General features: G+C 46.0%; 1 protein-coding gene across 1 annotated transcript in view; it reads right to left on the reverse strand.

Annotated features, from left to right (window-relative positions):
• Nucleotides 1–6,928: 6,928 nt before the first annotated feature.
• ZBTB22 (zinc finger and BTB domain containing 22) overlaps nucleotides 6,929–20,429 on the reverse strand; it is a 38,307-nt gene continuing 24,806 nt past the window's right edge. The window contains exons 2-3 of the mRNA XM_069746290.1: nucleotides 10,099–14,254; nucleotides 6,929–9,294 (exon numbers count right to left, since the gene is read on the reverse strand). Coding sequence (XP_069602391.1) covers nucleotides 12,897–14,228 — 1,332 coding nt within the window. The 5' untranslated portion in view covers nucleotides 14,229–14,254 and the 3' untranslated portion in view covers nucleotides 6,929–9,294; nucleotides 10,099–12,896. The remainder of the gene's footprint in view (nucleotides 9,295–10,098; nucleotides 14,255–20,429) is intronic.

Raw genomic sequence — 20,429 nt, forward strand, 5'->3', positions numbered from 1 at the left:
ACAGCAGGATCCTGATCGCTGCTGCGTGTCAAACTGAACGATATCGCTAGCCAGGACGCTGCAATGTCACGGATAGCTAGCGATATCACTCAGTGTGAAGGTACCTTAAGGCATGATAAACTAATTTTTGAAGCCATTGATAAGTCTTATCTTGGCTGAAATGTGCTCCTTTTTCGTGTGCCTCCATGGCCACTTTGTGCAACAGGGCCTCGGAAACCACCACCTGCCAAGTGATGGATAGGGCTCGCTGTAGTTGAATTTTCCTGTACAACAATCCATCCTTTAGGTGTAATCTTTCCCATTGTGGAATAATTTGTAGGGCCCCAGGAGACAGGGCCTCCCTCTCATTCTTGCTAGGCAGATGTTTGCTTGGCACCCACTGTCGAATTTGTGCAAGTTCTCCATCTTCCTGTTGAATCCGCACCCACTCATCCCGAGGCTGTCCCAATACATTTTCCTGGGGCTCCACTTGTACCAGTTCCTGCATGACTTCCAACGTCCTGGCAGGATTCCAGAACCCAGGGACCTCTTCAGCCTCAAGTTCTTCATCACGGCTAGGACCAGGAATTTCATATGTCACTCTGGACAACGCATCTGCTTGAGTGTTTTCAGCTCCCCTTCTGTAGGTGATCTTATCCCGGTATTTGCCATTCTTGCCACCTACCGTTGTTCTAGGGCCCCTATCTTGGCGTTTTCCAGGTGGGCCAGTGGGTTGTTGTCGGTGCATCCTAGAACTTCAGACCCTGTCAGGTATTCTGTGAAGTTCTCCGTCATAGCCCACACTAACGCCAGCGGCTCCAACTTGAACGAACTGTAGTTGTCCGGATTCCGTTCCTATTCATGAAGACAATGACTTGCGTAAGCAATCACGCGCTGCTTCCTGTCCTGAACCTGTGACAACACAGCTCCTAGTCCATGCAAGCTTCCATCAGTATGTAGAATGAAGGGCCGAGAGAAAGCAGTGTAGGCCAGGATGGGTGCTTCTGTTTAAGCCGTTTTCAAGGCTTGAAATGCTTTCTCCTTCCGTTCTCCCCACTGGATTTCCCGGTTTTTGGCTGCAGACGGAACTCCTCTCAGCAGCTCCAATAACGGATTCATGATGCAAGTGAAGTCTTTCACGAACTGTCGACAGTACCCGCTTATTCACAGAAAAACCCGGACATCCTTGACAGTCTTCAGGGTGGGCCAATCTTGCACTGCTGCAATCTTTTCACAGGACGGACGTACTCCTTCCGCAGAGACCACGTCCTAGGTATTCGATTTGGGTGCGGAACAAATGTCACTTGGACAGTTTTACCTTCAGTCCATGTCTCTGGAGCCGGCTCAGTACTTGCTCCAAACGCTGCAAGTGTTCTTTAAATGTGGTGGCATAGACAATTATATCATCTAGATAGATCAAAGTGGCTTCAAAATTCAGGTCACTCAAGCACCTCTCCATCAGACGCAGAAAAGCTGCAGGAGCGTTGGCCAGCCCAAACGGCATTCTATTAAACTCAAACAGGCCCATAGGTAGTATGAAGGCTGTCTTCGCTCAGTCGTGTTCGGACATCGGCACTTGCCAATAACCACTGGCCAGATCTAGGGTAGAGAAGTGTCTCGCTTGTCCCTAGGCGGATAAGAACTCTTCACTTCGGGGTAGCGGGTACAAATCCCGCACAGTGCAGGCATTTAACTTGCGATAGTCTACACAAAATCTCAAAGTGCCGTCTTTTTTTCGCACTAGGACTATAGGAGCAGCCCATGGGCTTTAATTTTCCTGAATGACACCGTTCTGTAACATCTGTGAGAGCATTCCTTTCACCTCCTGGTACCGCTGTGGAGGAATTTGATGGTAGCGTTCTCTTATGGGCGCAGCATTACTTGTTGGGATCTTGTGAGCGACCACCCTGTGGTCGGCGCTCACAGCACACCTAATTTTCTGCTACATAGCAGCGAACATCAGATCGCTGCTATGTAGCAGAGGCGATCGTGCTATGCCTGCTTCTAGCCTCCAATGGAGGCTATTGAAGCATGGCAAAAGTAAAAAAAAAAGTGAAAAAAATTATATATATATATATAAAAGTTTAAATCACCCCCCTTTCGCCCCAATCAAAATAAATCAATAAAAAAAAAATCAAATCTACACATATTTGGTATCACCGCGTTCAGAATCGCCGATCTATCAATTTTAAAAAAAGCAATAACCTGATCGCTAAATGGCGTAGCGAGAAAAAAATTCGAAACGCCAGAATTACGTTTTTTTGGTCGCCGCGATATTGCATTAAAATGCAATAACGGGCGATCAAAAGAACGTATCTGCACCAAAATGCTATCATTAAAAACGTCATCTCGGCATGCAAAAAATAAGCCCTCAACCGACCCCAGATCATGAAAAATGGAGACGCTACTAGTATCGGAAAATGGCGCAAATTATTATTTTTTTATAGCAAAGTTTGGAATTTTTTTTCACTACTTAGGTAAAAAATAACCTAGTCATGTTAGGTGTCTATGAACTCGTACTGACCTGGAGAATCATAATGTCAGGTCAGTTTTAGCATTTAGTGAACCTAGCAAAAAAGCCAAACAAAAAACAAGTGTGGGACTGCACTTTTTTTGCAATTTCACCGCACTTGGAATTTTTTTCCCGTTTTCTAGTACACGACATGCTAAAACCAATGATTCGTTCAAAAGTACAACTCGTCCCGCAAAAAATAAGCCCTCACATGGCCAAATTGACGGAAAAATAAAAAAGTTATGGCTCTGGGAAGGAGGGGAGTGAAAAACGAACATGGAAAAACGAAAAATCCCAAGGTCATGAAGGGGTTAAGCACATTCATCCCCAGGGTAACAGTATATCCACACTCAGTGTCACCCAAAGTCAGTACCACACCTCGGCGGCCCAAGTCTTTGCCGCAGACTCTAATTTGCATCCATGCCACCCCTGCACCCGGGATGGGGAGCTGATTGGCAGCCGTCAACTTTATCACCTGTCCCCACTCAAGCCTCATTGCTTCAGGGAAATGGATTCTGAAATACTTCTCTGGCATCATGGTTACTTGGGAGCCAGTATCTACCAGACAGCGGATGGCCCGTATATCTAGTTCGGCCTAGACTAACGGACACCTTGAAACTAAATTGGTGGGACTTCTGGTTATTTTTACAGGCTGTTCTGGCTCCGGGCAGTGTCCCCCAGCCTTGGAGCCTCCTAGTTTAATGGACGACGCTGGAGAGGCAGCCCACATTGTGGGCACATCCGGGCCATGTGCCCCAGCTCTCCACAGAGGAAGCAGATAGGAAGTTTCTCCTGTCTAGACACTCTTCCCCTCCATCGCGGTTCTGAGAAATCTCTGCTCCCAGATGAGCTCAGCGAGGTCACCTTCTTTTTAGTTTCTGTCAAGTCTTCCCTCATCTCTTGGATGTCTCTCTGCAAATCTTCCACCGATCCGGGCGCAGCCACTGCATTCACAGCCACCTCTCCACTCCGGACCTTCACCACCGGAACGGTCACCCACTGTTCTTGCTCGCTCGCGTCTCACTTCCAACTTCTGCAAAAGTCATGTGTGGGTTCACACGCAAATGCTCCCGCAGGGCCTGTTTCAGCAGCGTATCTCTCAACCCGGTCACCAACAGATCACGCAGCACCACGTCAATCGACCCTACCTTCACACTGTCTTTCTGGGATATGGCAGTATTTCCTGCAATATGTTCATGAACTGTGTCACTGTCTCCCCTTCTTTTTGAATCCGGCTACACAGTCACATGAGCGGCTCTCCTACATCGGTGGAGTCCCCATGTGTTCCTTCCAGTATTCGTAACACCTTGTCAAGCGTATCCCACTGTCTGGGGGGCCGTAGCATCAATGAATCCCTCGCCTCCCCTTCCAGGCCTATCATGGTGACCTCCGCATGTAGGGTGGGAATCATAGAGTGCATTCTCATCATTCCTTTAATACGTTCAGTCCATCTCCACAACATGGTGTTACTCCCATTAAATTTGGGTAGGTTGTTTAACATTGCCCCCAGGAAAATGCTGGACCTAGGGCTCTACCCAGAGGCTTGGTCTGCCCCCTCCGTGCCAGTAGACTGCATCCTGCCAACTACTACAAGTGTGAGCAGGTAAGAAGATGCAGTAACGGGTCGGAGGCAGAGCAACCGTTAACGTGGCGTTTAATTTAACAGGTATACTCCTCGCAGGGAGAAAACAGATAAAACAGTATAAGGAACACAGGGGACGTAACTCAGGGGAAGCGGGTGTGAAGCATAGGATAAGAAGTTCATGGAAAGCAAACTTATCAGTCTGACGACTTCAGAATGCGGTTAGTTCAGGATGTGGATGTTGGCGCCAAAGCAGTGGCGCATAAGGGGTCCAGTATGGTCCTGGAATAGATGGGATCCTGACGGCAGCGGTGATTCCTCGTGGTCCAGTGTAGTCCTGGAAAAGATGACGTCTTGGCTCCTGGCGGCGACGGTGAATCCTTGTGGCCCGGTCGGTGATCGGTGTGTCAGGAAACGATGAGCCGGACAGAGCAGTCTTTCCCCGTCACCGTACAGGGACAAGCAACTCGATTCAGGTACAAAGGGAAACCCCTCACAGAGGATATCCCAATTCTCCCGTCGGTGTGTGCCCAGGCTTATGTCCTGACTGGGCGTCCTGTCACTCAGTTAGTGATGTTAGCAGGGACCAGGTACATCGTTGTCGGCAGTCTCTGTTAACAGCTTTTAGCCTTTTTGCCCGCTCTGGCATTTGGCCCTCCCTGCAGAAGCCCTGACACTGCCCTCCTGCACGATGCACATTCCCACGGCAACTGATTTGCCGCGTGCTGTGGCCCTTTTATCTTAGCCACACCCCCTACGCCTAGGTGCAGAGGTCGGTCCGGGGCTTTAAGCTTTCCCCGTGAAACCTGGGTGACAGCCCCAACAGTTCCGGATCTGTCACTGAGTAGGTAGGCCTGGTCCGAGTCTTCTCCTTACATGTAACACGGGTGGAGCTAAAGTGAAGTGCACCTCGCACAATTTGTAATTTGGGTGTGAATGGGAACAAAACAGTGATGTTGGTGTAAATTATATTTCAATTGCAAAGAAAACACAAGACGAGCTGCAGGTAAACGCACTTTATTCTACAAGCCAACAGTAATTAGTCACCTTAGACGAGGGCGGTGACCCTCACTACAATAAATTATGGCATAGAAAAGACGGGAGGAGTGTACATGTGGCACAGGCACGCTCACTCATACATGTATACACAGTCGTGTTCTGGAGCTGCGGATAGTAATGGTGGGATGGGTCTATATATACATCATCTATAGTTATACGCCTGTACACAGAGCCTGCTGCGCACCGATGGGGGCCACGCTACACTAGGCAGGCGACTGCTGAGTACCGGTGGGGGCCACGCAACACTAGGCAGACTCCTGATGAGTACCGGTGGGGGCCACGCGACACTACGCAGCACATGTATATGTGGGAACAAGCACATGTGACATATGAGATGACAGCACAACCTCCAGTCATCCATGTGTACCGCATGTCTACTTACACTCATAAATAGTTTTGTGTCCCTAGGAGGCACAGTGTTATATACATACGTGTGTGAATGAGACCCTATATACAGCATCACACACATCTACTCGCACCTACTTCTAGGACTCCGCATACTACAGCCATACGCAGCTGGATTGTATATACAAGGTCATTGCGTGCGATGTACATAGAGGATAGTATATACAGTATATCACAAAAGTGAGTACACCCCTCACATTTTTGTAAATATTTTATTCTATCACTGCATATCTGACCATGATACCATGTACAGTAGTCAGTGTGCAGCTTGTATAATAGTGTAAATTTGGTTCCCTCTAAATAACTCAACACACAGCCATTAATGTCTAAACCACCTGAAACAAAAGTGAGTACACCCCTAAGTGAAAATGGTAAAATTTGCTATTTTCCCTCTCCGGTGTCATGTGACTCATTAGGGGTACAAGATCTTGAGTGTGAATGGGGGCATGGGTGGTAAATTTGTTGTTATCGCTCTCACACTAGTCAATGGAAGGTCATCATGGCGCCAACTCTGAGGATCTGAAAAAAAGTGAATTGTTGCTCTACATAAAGATGGCCAAGGCTATAAGACGATTGCCAACACCCTGACACTGAGCTGCAGCACGGGGGCCAAGACCAGACAGCGGTGTAACAAGACTGGTTCCACTCAGGTCTGGCCTTGCCCTGGTTGCCCACAGAAGCTGAGTGCAGGTGCTCAGCGTCATATCCAGAGGTCGTCTACTCACAATATGAGTGCTGCCAACATTGCTGCAGAGGTTACAGGGGTGGGGGTCTGCCTGTCACTGCTCCGAACATACACATTGCTGCAGAGGTTACAGGGGTGGGGGGTCCGGCGGTCACTGCTCAGACCATACACATTGCTGCAGAGGTTAAAGGGGTAGTGGGGGGGGGGGGTCGGCTAGTCAGTGCTCAGACCATACACATTACTGCAGAGGTTACAGGGGTGAGGGAGTCAGCCAGTTAGTGCTTAGACCATACTCATTGCTGCAGAGGTTACAGGGGTGGGTGATCCGCCAGTCAGTACTCAGACCTTACGCTACTGCACACTGCATCAAATTGGTCTGCATGGCTAATGTCCCAGAAGGAAGCCTCTTCTAAAGATGATGCACAAGAAAGCTGCAAACACTCTGCGCTGAAGACAAGCAGACTAAGGACATGGCTTACTGGAACCATGTCCTGTGGTCTGATGAGACCAAGATAAAATGGTTTGGTTGAAATGTTGTCAAGTGTGTGTGGTGGCAACAAGGTAAGGAGTACAAAGACAAATGTGTCTTACCTACAGTCAAGCATGGTGGGAGTGTTATGGTTTGAGGCTGCATGAATGCCAACATGTACTGTGCCATACTGAAGCAGAGCATGATCCCTTTCCCTTTGGAAACTGGGCTGCAGGGCAGTATTCCAACATGGTAATGACCCCAAACTTTCAAGGCAACCACTGCCTTGGTAAAGAAACTGAGGGTAATAGTGCTGGACTGGCCAAGCATGACCTAATGAGCATCTGTGGGGCATCCTCAAATGGAAGGTGGAGGAGCACAAGGTCTCCAACATCCACCATCTCCGTGATGTCGTCATGGAGGAGAGAAGACGATTCCAGTAGCAATCTGTGAAGCTCTAGTGACCTCCATGCCCAAGAGAGTTAAGGCAGTGCTGGAGAATAATGGTGGCCACACAAAATATTGACACTTTGGGCACAATTTTGGCCATTTTCACTTAGGGATGTACTTACTTTTGTTGCCAGCGGTTTAGACATTAAAGGCAGTGTGGTTATTTAGAGGGCACCAAATTTACACTGTTACTCAAGCTGCACACTGACTACTTTACATTGTATCACACTGTCAGATTTTTAGTATTGTCCCATGAAAAGATATAACATATGTACAAAAATGTGAGGGGTGTACTCACTTTTGTTATATACTTTCTGTGAATGACGATGGAACGGACAAGACGTCTTGTTGGGTATTACTCTTGTGAATGGAGACCTGGTGATCTGCTGGACCGTGGTTAGTGCCATCGCGATACACAGATTATAAACCGTGGCTGTTTGCGGTAATTTTCGGTTATTTTCGTACCTATGCTTTTCTTTTGGATGGGACGAGTTCTCTCTTCCCTATGGAGCAAGACAGGCCTAACGAAGGCAGAAGAGATGGAACGATATAGGAAAGGTGGCTACATCCTGCTCTCCACCATGTCCTCTGACACTGATGTTCCACCATCATTAGCAAAGTCAATACGATCACTCCTGTCAGAAATAGCAGCAGAGGTAGAAGCCCCCGACCTGCGTACACCCTGATAATAGGAAACAAACCATTCAAGAGTTCACGTGTTACGCTGATTTTTAGAACATTTTGTAAAGTAATCTGAGGTTCCATCATTGGACATATACAGGACTGTGCAAAAGTTTTAGGCAAGTGTGGGAAAAAAATGCTGAAATGCTAAAAAAAATAAACTATCATCTATTAAAATGCAAAGTTAATGAGCAAAATAGAAATCTAAATCCCATCAATATTTGGTGACCACCCTTTCACTTTTAGGTCACCTGAACACAATGTTTTAAGGAATACAGCAGGAGGTTGCTCTTGGAGACCTGACCCCAGATCTTCTGTCCTTCTGTCTCTTCATGTGATCGTGGACAGGTGGGATGATGTGAGATCAGGGCTCCGGATCATCACCTCCAGATCTCCTCCTTCTTAATGACATTGGCTGAGTGTTTGGGGTTGTCGTACGATTGCAGAATAAATTGGAGCTTATCAGACGCCTCTTGGTGGAATTACATGATGAATAAGTAACTGCGAGGATTTCTCGGCATTGAGGACAACATTAATCCCCAACTCCATTTACTGAAATGCAGCTACAAACTTTCAGGACCCTCTACCGTGCGACACTACTCCTGCAGACCCTCGTTATTGTGCTGCTCTCCAGACCGTCGTAAAAAAAGTCTTCTGTTACAGCCAAATATTTCACATTTTGGCTCCTCACTCCAGAGACCTGCTGACCTATTTCTGCACCTCCGTTCCTATGTTTTTATGTACAGTTGAGACTTTTGTCTTTGTTTCAAAGTGGAAGGTATGTTTTGTTTTTTTACTGCAATTATTACAGGAATACCACTTCTGGCCAGACTTCTCTGAACAGTAGATGGTGTAGCTGGGTTCCCCTAGTTGCTCCCAATTCTGAACTGATGGCACTACTGGACATCTCCTGATTCTGAAAGGAAATAAATATGCAGTGTCTTTCATCTGCTGTACTAAGTTTCCTGGCCGACCATTCTTCAATGTTGCCCATTTCTTGCTGCTTCTTCAAAAGAACTTGACTTGAGCAGCCCATGTTGAAACCACAGTCTGAATTGAAATTCTTGCCTGGGAGAGAGCTTGCTGATGCAGTATGACTACCTTGTGTCTTGCTGCTTTGCTCAGTCTTCTCATGGTGTATGACCTGTGGCATGATAGTCTTCCACAACTTCACCTTTGTATCAGGGTTTGTCTATTGTCTATTCTTCACCCAATGTTGAGCCTCAAAGACCGCTGTTTCTTTTTCAGTTAGTGACCTGTGTTTCCACCTGCCTAAGAAAATAATGATCATTCTCACCTGTATGATAGAATTAGTCACTCATACACCTGACTATAGTCCTACAAAATCTCTGATTTTTGTACAAGTGTTAACGATTAGAATTAAAAAAGGTTGTCTACCACTTTCCTTCTTTAACACCACATTTTTGGTTAGGTCATCAATATCTGATCCGTTGGGGTCCAACACCCAGCACCTTGTTATGATCTGGTGGTTTAGGAACAACATGAGACAAGCTCTGAAGGAGGTGGTATCTGTACTGACCGCAGACCCTGAACCTAGCAGCACAACTAGAAATAGCCGTGGGGGGTACCTGACGCTCCCTAGACCCCTCGGCACAGCCTAAGATCTAACTTCCCCTAAAGATGGAAACAGGAAACCTATCTTGCCTCAGAGAAAATCCCCAAAGGAAAGATAGCCCCCCACAAATATTGACGGTGAGAGGAGGGGAAAATAACATACGCAGAGATGAAATCAGATTTTAGCATAGGAGGCCAGTCTAGCTTGATAGATAGGACAGGAAAGGATACTGTGCGGTCAGTATAAAAACTACAAAACAATCCACACAGAGTTTACAAAATCTCCACACCTGACTAAAGGTGTGGAGGGTAAATCTGCTTCCCAGAGCTTCCAGCTAACAGAAAAAATCCATAATGACAAGCTGGACAAAAATAGAATGCACAGAACAATAAGTCCACAACATGTGGACTGAAATGAGCAAAGCCAGAACTTATCTTTGCAGAACTGGTCAGGAAACCAGGAGAATCCAAGCAGAGATGTGAATCCAGCCAGAGAACATTGACAAGTGGCATAGGCTGAAGACTAGAGCCAGGTTAAATAGCAGAGCCAGGAGAGATGATTAGTGAAAGCAGCTGCTAAAGCTAAACCCAAGGAGCGGCAGTTCACCTCAAGACCACCAGAGGGAGCCCAAGGGCAGAATTCACAAAAGTGCCATTTACAACCACCGGAGGGAGCCCAAGAACGGAATTCACAACAGCACCTATTATGGGTGTCAGCGGCTGACGGACGGACGTACTTACAGAGCAGGCCATCTTCTGATAGTGGCAGATGCAGGGTACTACACATCTGCCTCCTGCCTCCCTGGGAGGGCCGGGTGTCAGACCCCGACTGATCAGACATTGATGACTTATCCTAAGTATAGGTCATCAATGCTAAAGCAGTGGATAACCTCTAATGCTCTTTGAAGGTAAAGGGCAGTCACGCCAGATTTAGATTTCACTTTTGTTCATTCACTTTTGCATTTTGTTAATAATAACTATCAACACTTTTATTTTGAAAGCTTCTTACTTTGCATCATTTTTACCCACCTGCCTAAAACGTTTGCACGGCCTGTATATGGCGGCCCTCATATCGCTGTGCATCGTGCATATGGGAACCAGCGTGTTTGTCCATGAGAAGTCTGACCGCTCCAGTGTCACCATCAGGAAATCTCATCAATGGTGAGAAAGACATGAGAGTCTCCAGCGTACCTCAATGGTCCCCAAGCTGTGGCTCTCCAGCTATTGCGAATCTACAATTCCCAGCATGCCCTGACAGCTGCAGAGCCACAGACTGGAGACCACTTGTGGATGTGTTGCCTCCTTCAGATGGAGACTACACATGGAGGTGAGGAGCGAGGAGAAGGACTATGCACGCCAATTTTGGTGTCAAAAAGTCGTAAGTTTTTACCATTTTCTAAACTGACCCCACCACAAAACTAGGCTCAGCTTAGAAGGGCGTGGTGCTGCCCGCGGATTTACTATAGTATAGACCAGAAATCGGAAAAAATTAGAATGGAAACCTCTGCCAGGTCATATCTGCCTTCACGTAAGCTGCGGACAGGCACGTATACTTAGCGCAGTTTACTCCAGAGCTCCGATCTTAGTAAATGTCCCTAATAATGTACACAGCTACTGTGCTAAACTATGTATCAGACTAGACTGAGCGGCATCATATACTATGTAAAACGAATCAGAGCAATAAAAAAAACAATTGGTGACAGGAATCACCGAGTGACACCAGCAGCGCACCACCTCCATGTACCTGAGCACCACCTCCATGTACCTGTATGTCTTGCGTTGGGCGTATAATGTATGTAGAGGCATATGAGGTGAGTACACATACTAGTATCTGTCTTCTAGAACCACGACGTAGCCTTATTGCACAAATATATGTATAGAGAAATATAGTAAGTGAAGGCCGGGGTCTCCGATTTCTCTATCGGTACACATATCAATTTGTTTGCAGGTATTCCCACAACAGTAGCGTTCAGCTTAGATACATGTAGACAATGAGCAGGTTTCTGATCTGCAGACGTTATGCGAATTTCTTCAGAAACATCAGTTCAATGCACTGGATTCCCATTTACACCCATTTTAAACAATGGGTGACATTAAAGTCCAGGAGGAAGCAAAATCTCCCTCATCGATGACCATTGCACATCAACAACGCAATGGCTGCTTCCATTATAGGTGTAGTAGACCAGACATCTGTACACAGAGGAATCAGCCTTGTTGGGGGGGTTGTACTTCAAATGAATAAAAAATGAAGTCTATGAATTATCTAGAAACCAGCGTGGCATAAATATATATATATATATACATAAATATATATCCGACTTCATGAAAGACAGTCGGACAACGCACCTCGGTGGCCACGTTGGTTCTTAGGCATTCCACAGACCATATGATCATTAGCCCACAAAATTGTCGTTTCCAAAGCGTCCGGGTGTTCGGTCTGACAGTCAAATACTGTAGTGTTCCCCCTTCTTTACACTGGATTAGCTTATATTCTATTGGAGGATAGAAGGAGGACACCCCATAAAAGCACTAAGTTGGCATTTCATCCACTCAAAGTCATCTGGAGAAGCCTATAAACCCAAACCAAGGATGTCCTCAAGTGTCTTCAGTAGATGCCTCCTTCACTAGATCCAAATCAGTTCTCTCCCTCAGTGGCCAGGCCCTTCCTTCATCATATATGAGATATATATGAGCATATAGCAGGGGCTACAGTGAATAGTGATCATCACCAAAACCATGGATGTAAACATGATCCTTGTTCTCCATGATAAAGTTGATTCTTCTCAGGGTCAACATCTCATTTGAGATCTCCATAAGGGATCTGACTGAACACGGCAATGCTGATTTCCCAACATTACCACCCTTATAAATAATGTGCAAAAGAAAAGACAGCTGGGACTGATTAGTCATAACTCATCGTGCTCATTTTGCTTAAAAACTAAAAATACTGCACAAGTGCGGAGATTCCTTCACAACGGCACGTACCGCACTCCTCTCCTAGTGAGGGAGGAGCAATGTCAGACCAAGGACTACTGTCATATCAATACAAGGTGATGCAGGACAATACTGAAGGACACCATGTGCATCGGTCATTTGTGGTGCAATGTTACCAATCAAGGGTTGAAGTCTTTGTAGGGAAGGGGCAGCTTGTGCTTGAGTGGGTGAGAGGGGCAGAAGAAGACTAGACGGGCAGTGCAGGAAGGAGATTATATTGCAGATTACATTATGGAGGGAGGAACTTTGGGTGGGAGTGCAGAAGGCAAGTCCGTGTAAGACTTCTCTAGTCACACTCAAATCTGTCCTCCACAATAACAAGAAGGCTCCATAATAAAGGCCCAAGTCTCTTACACTGACCCCAGGTTAACTCTTCTTGAAGCCTCAGAACATTTCCAGCACTATTTCTATAGTTTTTTTTTGTAGTCTTCATCCTACGGAGGTCTCCATTATTACTTGCCCCTTCATTTGCCACTCTACCTCCACTCACTGCCCCCCACCAGTGTTACACAGATGGGGTCTCAATAATCCCTTGCCCTGCTCCCTCTCCGCCCACTGCTCCTGCTCCACCCGCACTGGCCCTATGCCGCCTCTCGCAGTGTCCACGATGTCTCATAAAGCTGTCTCTCCACATAAACTTCTTGGCACACACTTCACACTCGTACGGTTTGACTCCGGTGTGCGTCTTCATGTGCTCAGTTAGGTGATGCTTCATCTTGAACTTTTTTCCACAAACAGGGCAGTCAAACGGTCGTAGGTTGAGATGCATATTAACATGGCGATCACGCATGCTCTTGTGGGAGAATGCTTTTCCACAGTGGCATAGGAAAATTTTGCCACCTTCTCCTTGGCTTGTCCCGGTCCCTCCTTGCCCGGCTGCACCATGTCCTGAAGGCAGCAACAGCAACTGGTTTCCTTGCATGTCCAGAGGCAGAAGAGGAGGTCCCTGTGGGTAACAGGGGTCATTACCAGATGATTCTTCATAAGGCATCCCATCTGAAGGCTCACAGAAATTCACCTGTTCTTCTGGGGCATTGAGAGTGCGAACATCGCTGATATTCAGTTTTTCCTCTTCTTCATCCTCCTCAAGCTCTTCCTCATCCTCTTCCTCCTCTTCACCTTCACATGTCAGTAACAGACCTTGGTGAGGCCGCTCTTTTTTGACAAACACCCAGTGTCTCTGGGGGACAATGCTGGGTCTTCGGTAACTAGAGCAGCTAGCCACCGACGCTTCCTCCCCGAATGGCTCTTCTTCCGTGCCGGCTTCTTCTGCTGCTTCGCTTGTGACATCGCTCCGCCTTCTACTCCTGTCTGGTTCTGGTGGTGCCTCACGTGGACTAAAGTAGTTGCTACTGCTGGGGGACTGGTTCTCACTGGCTCTGCCGGAGTGAAGTCTCTGTGGGGTGGGCCCACGGCTGCTACCGGCCCCTTCCATGTTGACGGTGTTGTTGTTGGTACGAGACTCCTTAAGAAGTTCAGAGCACTTGTCCACAACGTGCCACATCTGAAGCACGCTGCCCACGGTCAGGTAATTGACAATCTCATCTGCCAGCATAGTCAAGCGGCCCGTGTAGGCAGCGCATAAAACGGCTTCAAATGCTCCAGGGTCGACCACACCTGGCAAAGCCACACAGCTCATACCCTTCAACAGCACCTGATCATGGAAGTACGGGGAAGAGGCGGCAAGCACGGCGCGATGAGCACGGAACACGCGGCCTTGTGCATGGATGGAGACGTCACACAGCTTCCCTTCTATTCGCTGCTGGTTCAGACTCTCCAGGAGGGAGCTGGCCACGTTTGGGAAGTCCACATGGATGAGAGGACCAGTGACATCCATGATCGCACAGGAGAAGTGGGGGGCACCTGGCAAGAGACAAAAACATTCACATAAGACAATGAACTAATGCAAGTTGTAAGGAGCAATATAATAAAACATTAAAAGCCTGATATCGATTCACCTGCCCATGGGGTCACAATACACTGTATGAACGGATCCCCTAAGGGGCTGTCAACACATCACCTTCTAATCCAACAGTTTTCTGTGATTCCAAGATAAATCTTAGATTCCTGCAGTGGATGCACACTAGGAGCAGTCTCATTCACACTAAACAGGACTATTCTTCAGCTCTGGGATATGTAGGAAGTAAGTGGCTCGCCATTTCATTTTGCCGCACAATGTTTCCCCTAAGTGGTACACAACATTGATGTGTAAATTTTCTGCTGCATGTTAACAAGATTGTGGAAACTCTGGATGGGATGTGGATTTTTTTTTTCTTTCTTCGTTTTGCAATTCTTTTCAAATCGGACATTGGATGTTCTCTATGATCAGTGCAGAACGTACAGTGGGGGAAATAAGTATTTGATCCCTTGCTGATTTTGTAAGTTTGCCCACCGACAAAGACATGAACAGTCTAGTTCCCCCCTGTGTAGTTTTTGGCTGATCTCTCACCTTCTTCCTCATGATCAAGGATACCCCACGAGGTGAGATTTTGCATGGTGCCCCAGATCGATGTCGATGGGCAGTAATTTTGTATTTCCTCCATTTTCTTACTATTGCACCAACAGTTGTCTCCTTCTCACCCAGCGTCTTACTTACGGTTTTGTAGCCCATTTCAGCTTTGTGCAGATCTATGATCTTGTCCCTAACATCCTCAGAAAAATCTTTGGTCTTGCCCATGTTGTAGAGGTTAGAGTCTGACTGAGTAATGGAGTCTGTGGACAGGAGTCTTTTATAAAGGTGACTATGTAAAACAGCTGTCTTTAATGCAGGTAACAAGTTGATGAGGATCGTCTAACTGGTCTCTAGGAGCCAGAAATCTTAATGGTTGGTGGGGGATCAAATACTTATATCTCACTGTAAAATGCAAATAAATTTATATTTATACAATGTGATTTGTAATTTATACATGTTCTACAGGGTCTCAGCTACCCCCAGTAGCAGAAACCACAAACATATTCCGACGTAAATTATCTCTCTCATTATTCTGGCATTTGGCAAATGTTAATGATTATGGTAATCCTAACTGACCTAAAACGGGACAGGTTTCTTCTGAATTCATGTCAGATAGTGAGAAAAACATGCAGCTGTGTCTTTATATATAGTGGATGGAAAATTCTGGTTTCAACTGTATATATAAACACAGCCGATGTTCTCTATGATCAGAGCAGCGTGTATATGGCTTGAAAAAGGCTCACAACTTTGAGCCGAAACGTCACCATTTTGGGCTACTAAATAGCACTTTTTCACTTGGAACTGGTGCGCTGCCTCTCTCTCTCATATATTATACGGTACAGACCAAAAGTTTGGACACACCTTCTCATTTAAAGATTTTCCTGTATTTTTATGACTATGAAAATTGTACAATCACACTGAAGGCATCAAAACTATGAATTAACACATGTGGAATTATATACTTAACGAAAAAGTGTGGAACAACTGAAATTATGTCTTATATTCTAGGTTCTTCAAAGTAACCACCTTTTGCTTTGGTGACTGCTTTGCACACTCTTGGCATTCTCTTGATGAGCTTCAAGAGGTAGTCACCGGGGATGGTTTTCACTTCACAGGTGTGCCCTGTCAGGTTTAATAAGTGGGATTTCTTGCCTTATAAATGGGGTTGGGACTATCAGTTGTGTTGTGCAGAAGTCTGGTGGATACACAGCTGATAGTCTTACTGAATAGACTGTTAGAATTTGTATTATGGCAAGAAAAAAAGCAGCTAAGTAAAGAAAAACAAGTGGCCATCATTACTTTAAGAAATGAAAGTCAGTCAGTCCGAAAAATTGGGAAAACTTTGAAAGTGTCCCCAAGTGCAGTGGCAAAAACCATCAAGTGCTACAAAGAAACTGGCTCACATGAGGACCGCCCCAGGAAAGGAAGACCAAGAGTCACCTCTGCTTCTGAGGATAAGTTTATCCGAGTCACCAGCCTCAGAAATCGCAGGTTAACAGCAGCTCAGATTAGACACCAGTTCAAAGCCACACAGAGTTCTAGCAGCAGACATCTCTACAACAACTGTTAAGAGGAGACTTTGTGCAGCACGCCTTCATGGTAAAATAGCTGCCAGGAAACCACGGATAAGGACAGGCAACAAGCAGAAGAGACTTGTTTGGGCTACAGAACACAAGGAATGGACATTAGACCAGTGGAAATCTGTGCTTTAGTCTCATGAGTCCAAATTTGAGATCTTTGGTTTCAACCACCGTGTCTTTGTGTGACGCAGAAAAGGTGAACGGATGGACTCTTCATGCCTGGTTCCCACCGTGAAGCATGGAGGAGGAGGTGTGATGGTGTGGGGGTGCTTTGTTGGTGACACTGTTGGGGATTTATTCAAAATTGAAGGCATACTGAACAAGCATGGCTACCACAGCATCTTGCAGCGGCATGCTATTCCATCCAGTTTGTGTTTAGTTGGACCATCATTTATTTTTCAACAGGACAATGACCCCAAACACACCTCCAGGCTTTGTAAGGGCTATTTGACCAAGGAGAGTGATGGGGTGCTACGCCAGATGACCTGGCCTCCAAAGTCACCAGACCTGAACCCAATCGAGATGGTTTGGGGTGAGATGGACCGCAGAGTGAAGGCAAAAGGGCCAACAAACGCTAAACCTCTCTGGGAACTCCTGCAAGATTGGTGGAAGACCATTTCCGGTGACTACCTCTTGAAGCTCATCAAGAGAATGCCAAGAGTATGCAAAGCAGTCATCAAAGCAAAAGGTGGCTACTTTGAAGAATCTAGAATATAAGACATATTTTCAGCTGTTTCACACTTTTTTGTTAAGTATATAATTCCACATTTGTAGAATCTGCCATTTTCTTACTTTCGACGCTGCAAAAACTCTTACTGTTTCACTCATTCATTTTCGTCTGGACTATTGCAACTCTCACTTAATTGGCCTCCGTCTTACCAAACTCTCCCCGCTCCAATCTGTCCTGAATGCTGCTGCCAGGATTATATTACTCACCAACCGTTACACCGATGCCTCTACCTTGTGCCAGTCATTACACTGGTTACCCATCTACTCAAGAATCCAGTACAAAACTATTACCCACATCCACAAAGCGCTCCATGGCTCAGCACCACCCTACATCTCCTCCCTGGTCTCAGCCTACCACCCTACCCGTGCTCTACTTTCATCCTCAATAATCAGAACCTCCCACTCCCGTCTCCAAGACTTTTCACGTGCTTCACCAATTCTTTGGAATGCACTATCCAGGTTAATAAGATTAATCCCCAATCCCCATGGTTTTAAGTGCACCCTAAAAATGCATTGGTTCAGACTGGCCTACCGCCTCAACCCATTAACCTAACTATCCCATTAAAAAAAAATGGAAAAAAAAACCCACACACCTTAAACCTTAATCAGGTTCCTCACATCATGTTCTCATACACTTTATGCAGTTAATAGTCCTCTGTGTCTGTACTGTTACATACTTAGGCTGTTAACTGGTTCATGCAGCTTTACATGAACACCCGATCCTTACACTATGTCTGGTCCGAACAGCGAAAGCAATTGTTACCATCCACCTCTCGTGTCTCCCTTGTTCCTATAGATTGTAAGCTTGCCAGCAGGGCCCTCACTCCTCTTGGTATCTATTTTGAACTGTTATTTTTGTTATGCTGTAATGTCTATTGACTTGTACAAATCCCCTCTATAATTTGTAAAGCACTGCGGAATATGTTGGCACTATATAAATAAAATTATTAGCACTATTATTCCACATGTGTTAATTCATAGTTTTGATTCCTTCAGTGTGAATTTACAATTTTCATAGTTATGAAAATACAGAAAAATCTTTAAATGAGAAGGTGTGCCCAAACTTTTGGTGTGTGTGTGTGTGTGTGTGTATACACACACACACACACACATATACACACACATACATTCACTCCCCCCCCAAACACCCCAGTGCTTCTCACAAAGTTAGAATATCATCAAAAAGTTAATTTATCTCAGTTCTGCAATACAAAAAGTGAAACTCATATCAACCACCACAACCCCTTTGTATACCAGACCAATGCCCAAACCCCATAACCTCCCCATCCAACATCACTGAAATGGGGCTTAATTGTTTCCTCTCCAAATCGCACCTCACCACCTGTGCGCTCGACCCCATCCCATCTCCTGCCCAACCTCACTGCCACTCTTATGCCACCCCTAACCCACCTCTTCAACCTATCACTAACTTCTGGCACCTTCCCTTCTGCTTTCAAACATGCCACAATCACACCTATTCTTAAAATGCCAACCCTTGATCCAACTGCTATGTCCAACTATCGCCCAATATCACTGATCCCATTCGCTTCCAAACTCCTGGAGCAGCACGTCCACGCTGAACTTTTCTCCACCTCTCATCTAAGTTGCTCTTTGACAATCTACAATCTGGTTTCCGCCCCCATCACTCAACTGAGACAGACCTGACCAAAATTACTAGTGACCTACTTACAGCCAAAGCTAATGGACAATACTCAGTACTCCTCCTTTTAGACCTGTCGTCTTTCGACACAGTTGAACACTGCCTCCTACTACACTGCCTCCTTTGGCATCAAAGACCTTGCCCTATCCTGGATCTCCTCATACCTCAACAACCGCACATTCAGTGTCTCCCACTCCCACACTACCTCCTCATCCCATCCCATGATGCTGACACTCAGATCTACCTCTCTGGCCCAGATGTCACCTCTCTGCTGTCCAGAATTCCAGAGTGTATCAGCCATATCCTCCTTCTTCTCCTTTCTCTTACTCAAACTCAATGTGGACAAATCTGAACTCATCATCTTTCCTCCATCTCATAGATCTTCCTTACCTGACCTATATATCGCAATTAACGACATCACGCTTTCCCCCCGTACCGGAAGTCTGTTTCCTCGAAGTAACCCTGGACTCTGCCCTGTCCATCAAACTGCACATCCAAGCTCTTTCCACCTCTTGTCGCCTCCAGCTCAAAAACATCTCCAGAATCCGTCCTTTCCTCAGCCGTCAATCTACTAAAATGCTTGTGCATGCCCTCAACATCTCTCACCTCAACTACTGCAACATCCTTTTCTGTGGCCTCCCTGCTAACACCCTTGCACCTCTCCAGTCTGTCCTCAACTCTGCTGCCCGACTTATTCATCTCTCTCCTTGCTACTCCTCCACTTCCTCCCTCTTCTCTTCACTGGCTCCCATTAACTCAACGTATCCCATTCAAATTACTAACACTGACCTACAAAGCCAACCATAACCTGTCTCCTACATATATCTCTGAACTAACCTCCCGATATCTTCCCTCACTTAATCTCCGGTCCTCCCAAGACCTCCTTCTCTCCTCCACACTTATTCGCTCCTCACCCAACCGCCTCCGAGTCTTCTCCCGAATATCCCCCATCCTCTAGAATTCTTTGCCCCAACACGTCCGACTATCAACCACATTCAGATCCTTCAGACAGAACCTAAAAACCCACCTCTCCAGGAAAGCTTACAGCCTGCACTGACCTCGCTGTCTCATCACGACTACCGGAGCTACCGTCTCACCAACACCGGACCTGCTGCAACCCTCGACCTACTGTCTCCTTCCCCACCACTCTGTAGAATGTAACCCCGCAAGGGCAGGGTCCTCGCCCCTCTGTATCAGTCTAATTGTTATTTTGCTTACTGTAAGTGATATCTGTAATTTGTATGTAACCCCTTCTCATGTACAGCACCATGGAATCAATGGTGCTATATAAATAATAAGAATATTGAGTCATTACAAATAGAGTGATCTATTTCAAGTGTTTATTTCTGTTAATGTTGATGACTATTGTTTACAGCCTATGAAAATCCAAAAGTCATTATCTCAGTAAATTAGAATTGACAAAAACACCGGCAAAGGCTTCCTAATCATTTAAAAAGGTCCCTTAGTCTGTTTCAGTAGCTCCACAATCATGGGGAAGACTGCTGACTGATGGCCCCGGAAGCAGTGGGATGCGAAACGCGCGTCGGGATGAGGAGGGACGCTGCCATTTACTCAAGGATGCAATCTATCTCTTTGGTAATATGTTGTATTATATTC

This window comes from Ranitomeya imitator, chromosome 2, assembly GCF_032444005.1.
Source record: "Ranitomeya imitator isolate aRanImi1 chromosome 2, aRanImi1.pri, whole genome shotgun sequence".
Taxonomy (NCBI): Eukaryota; Metazoa; Chordata; class Amphibia; order Anura; family Dendrobatidae; genus Ranitomeya; species Ranitomeya imitator.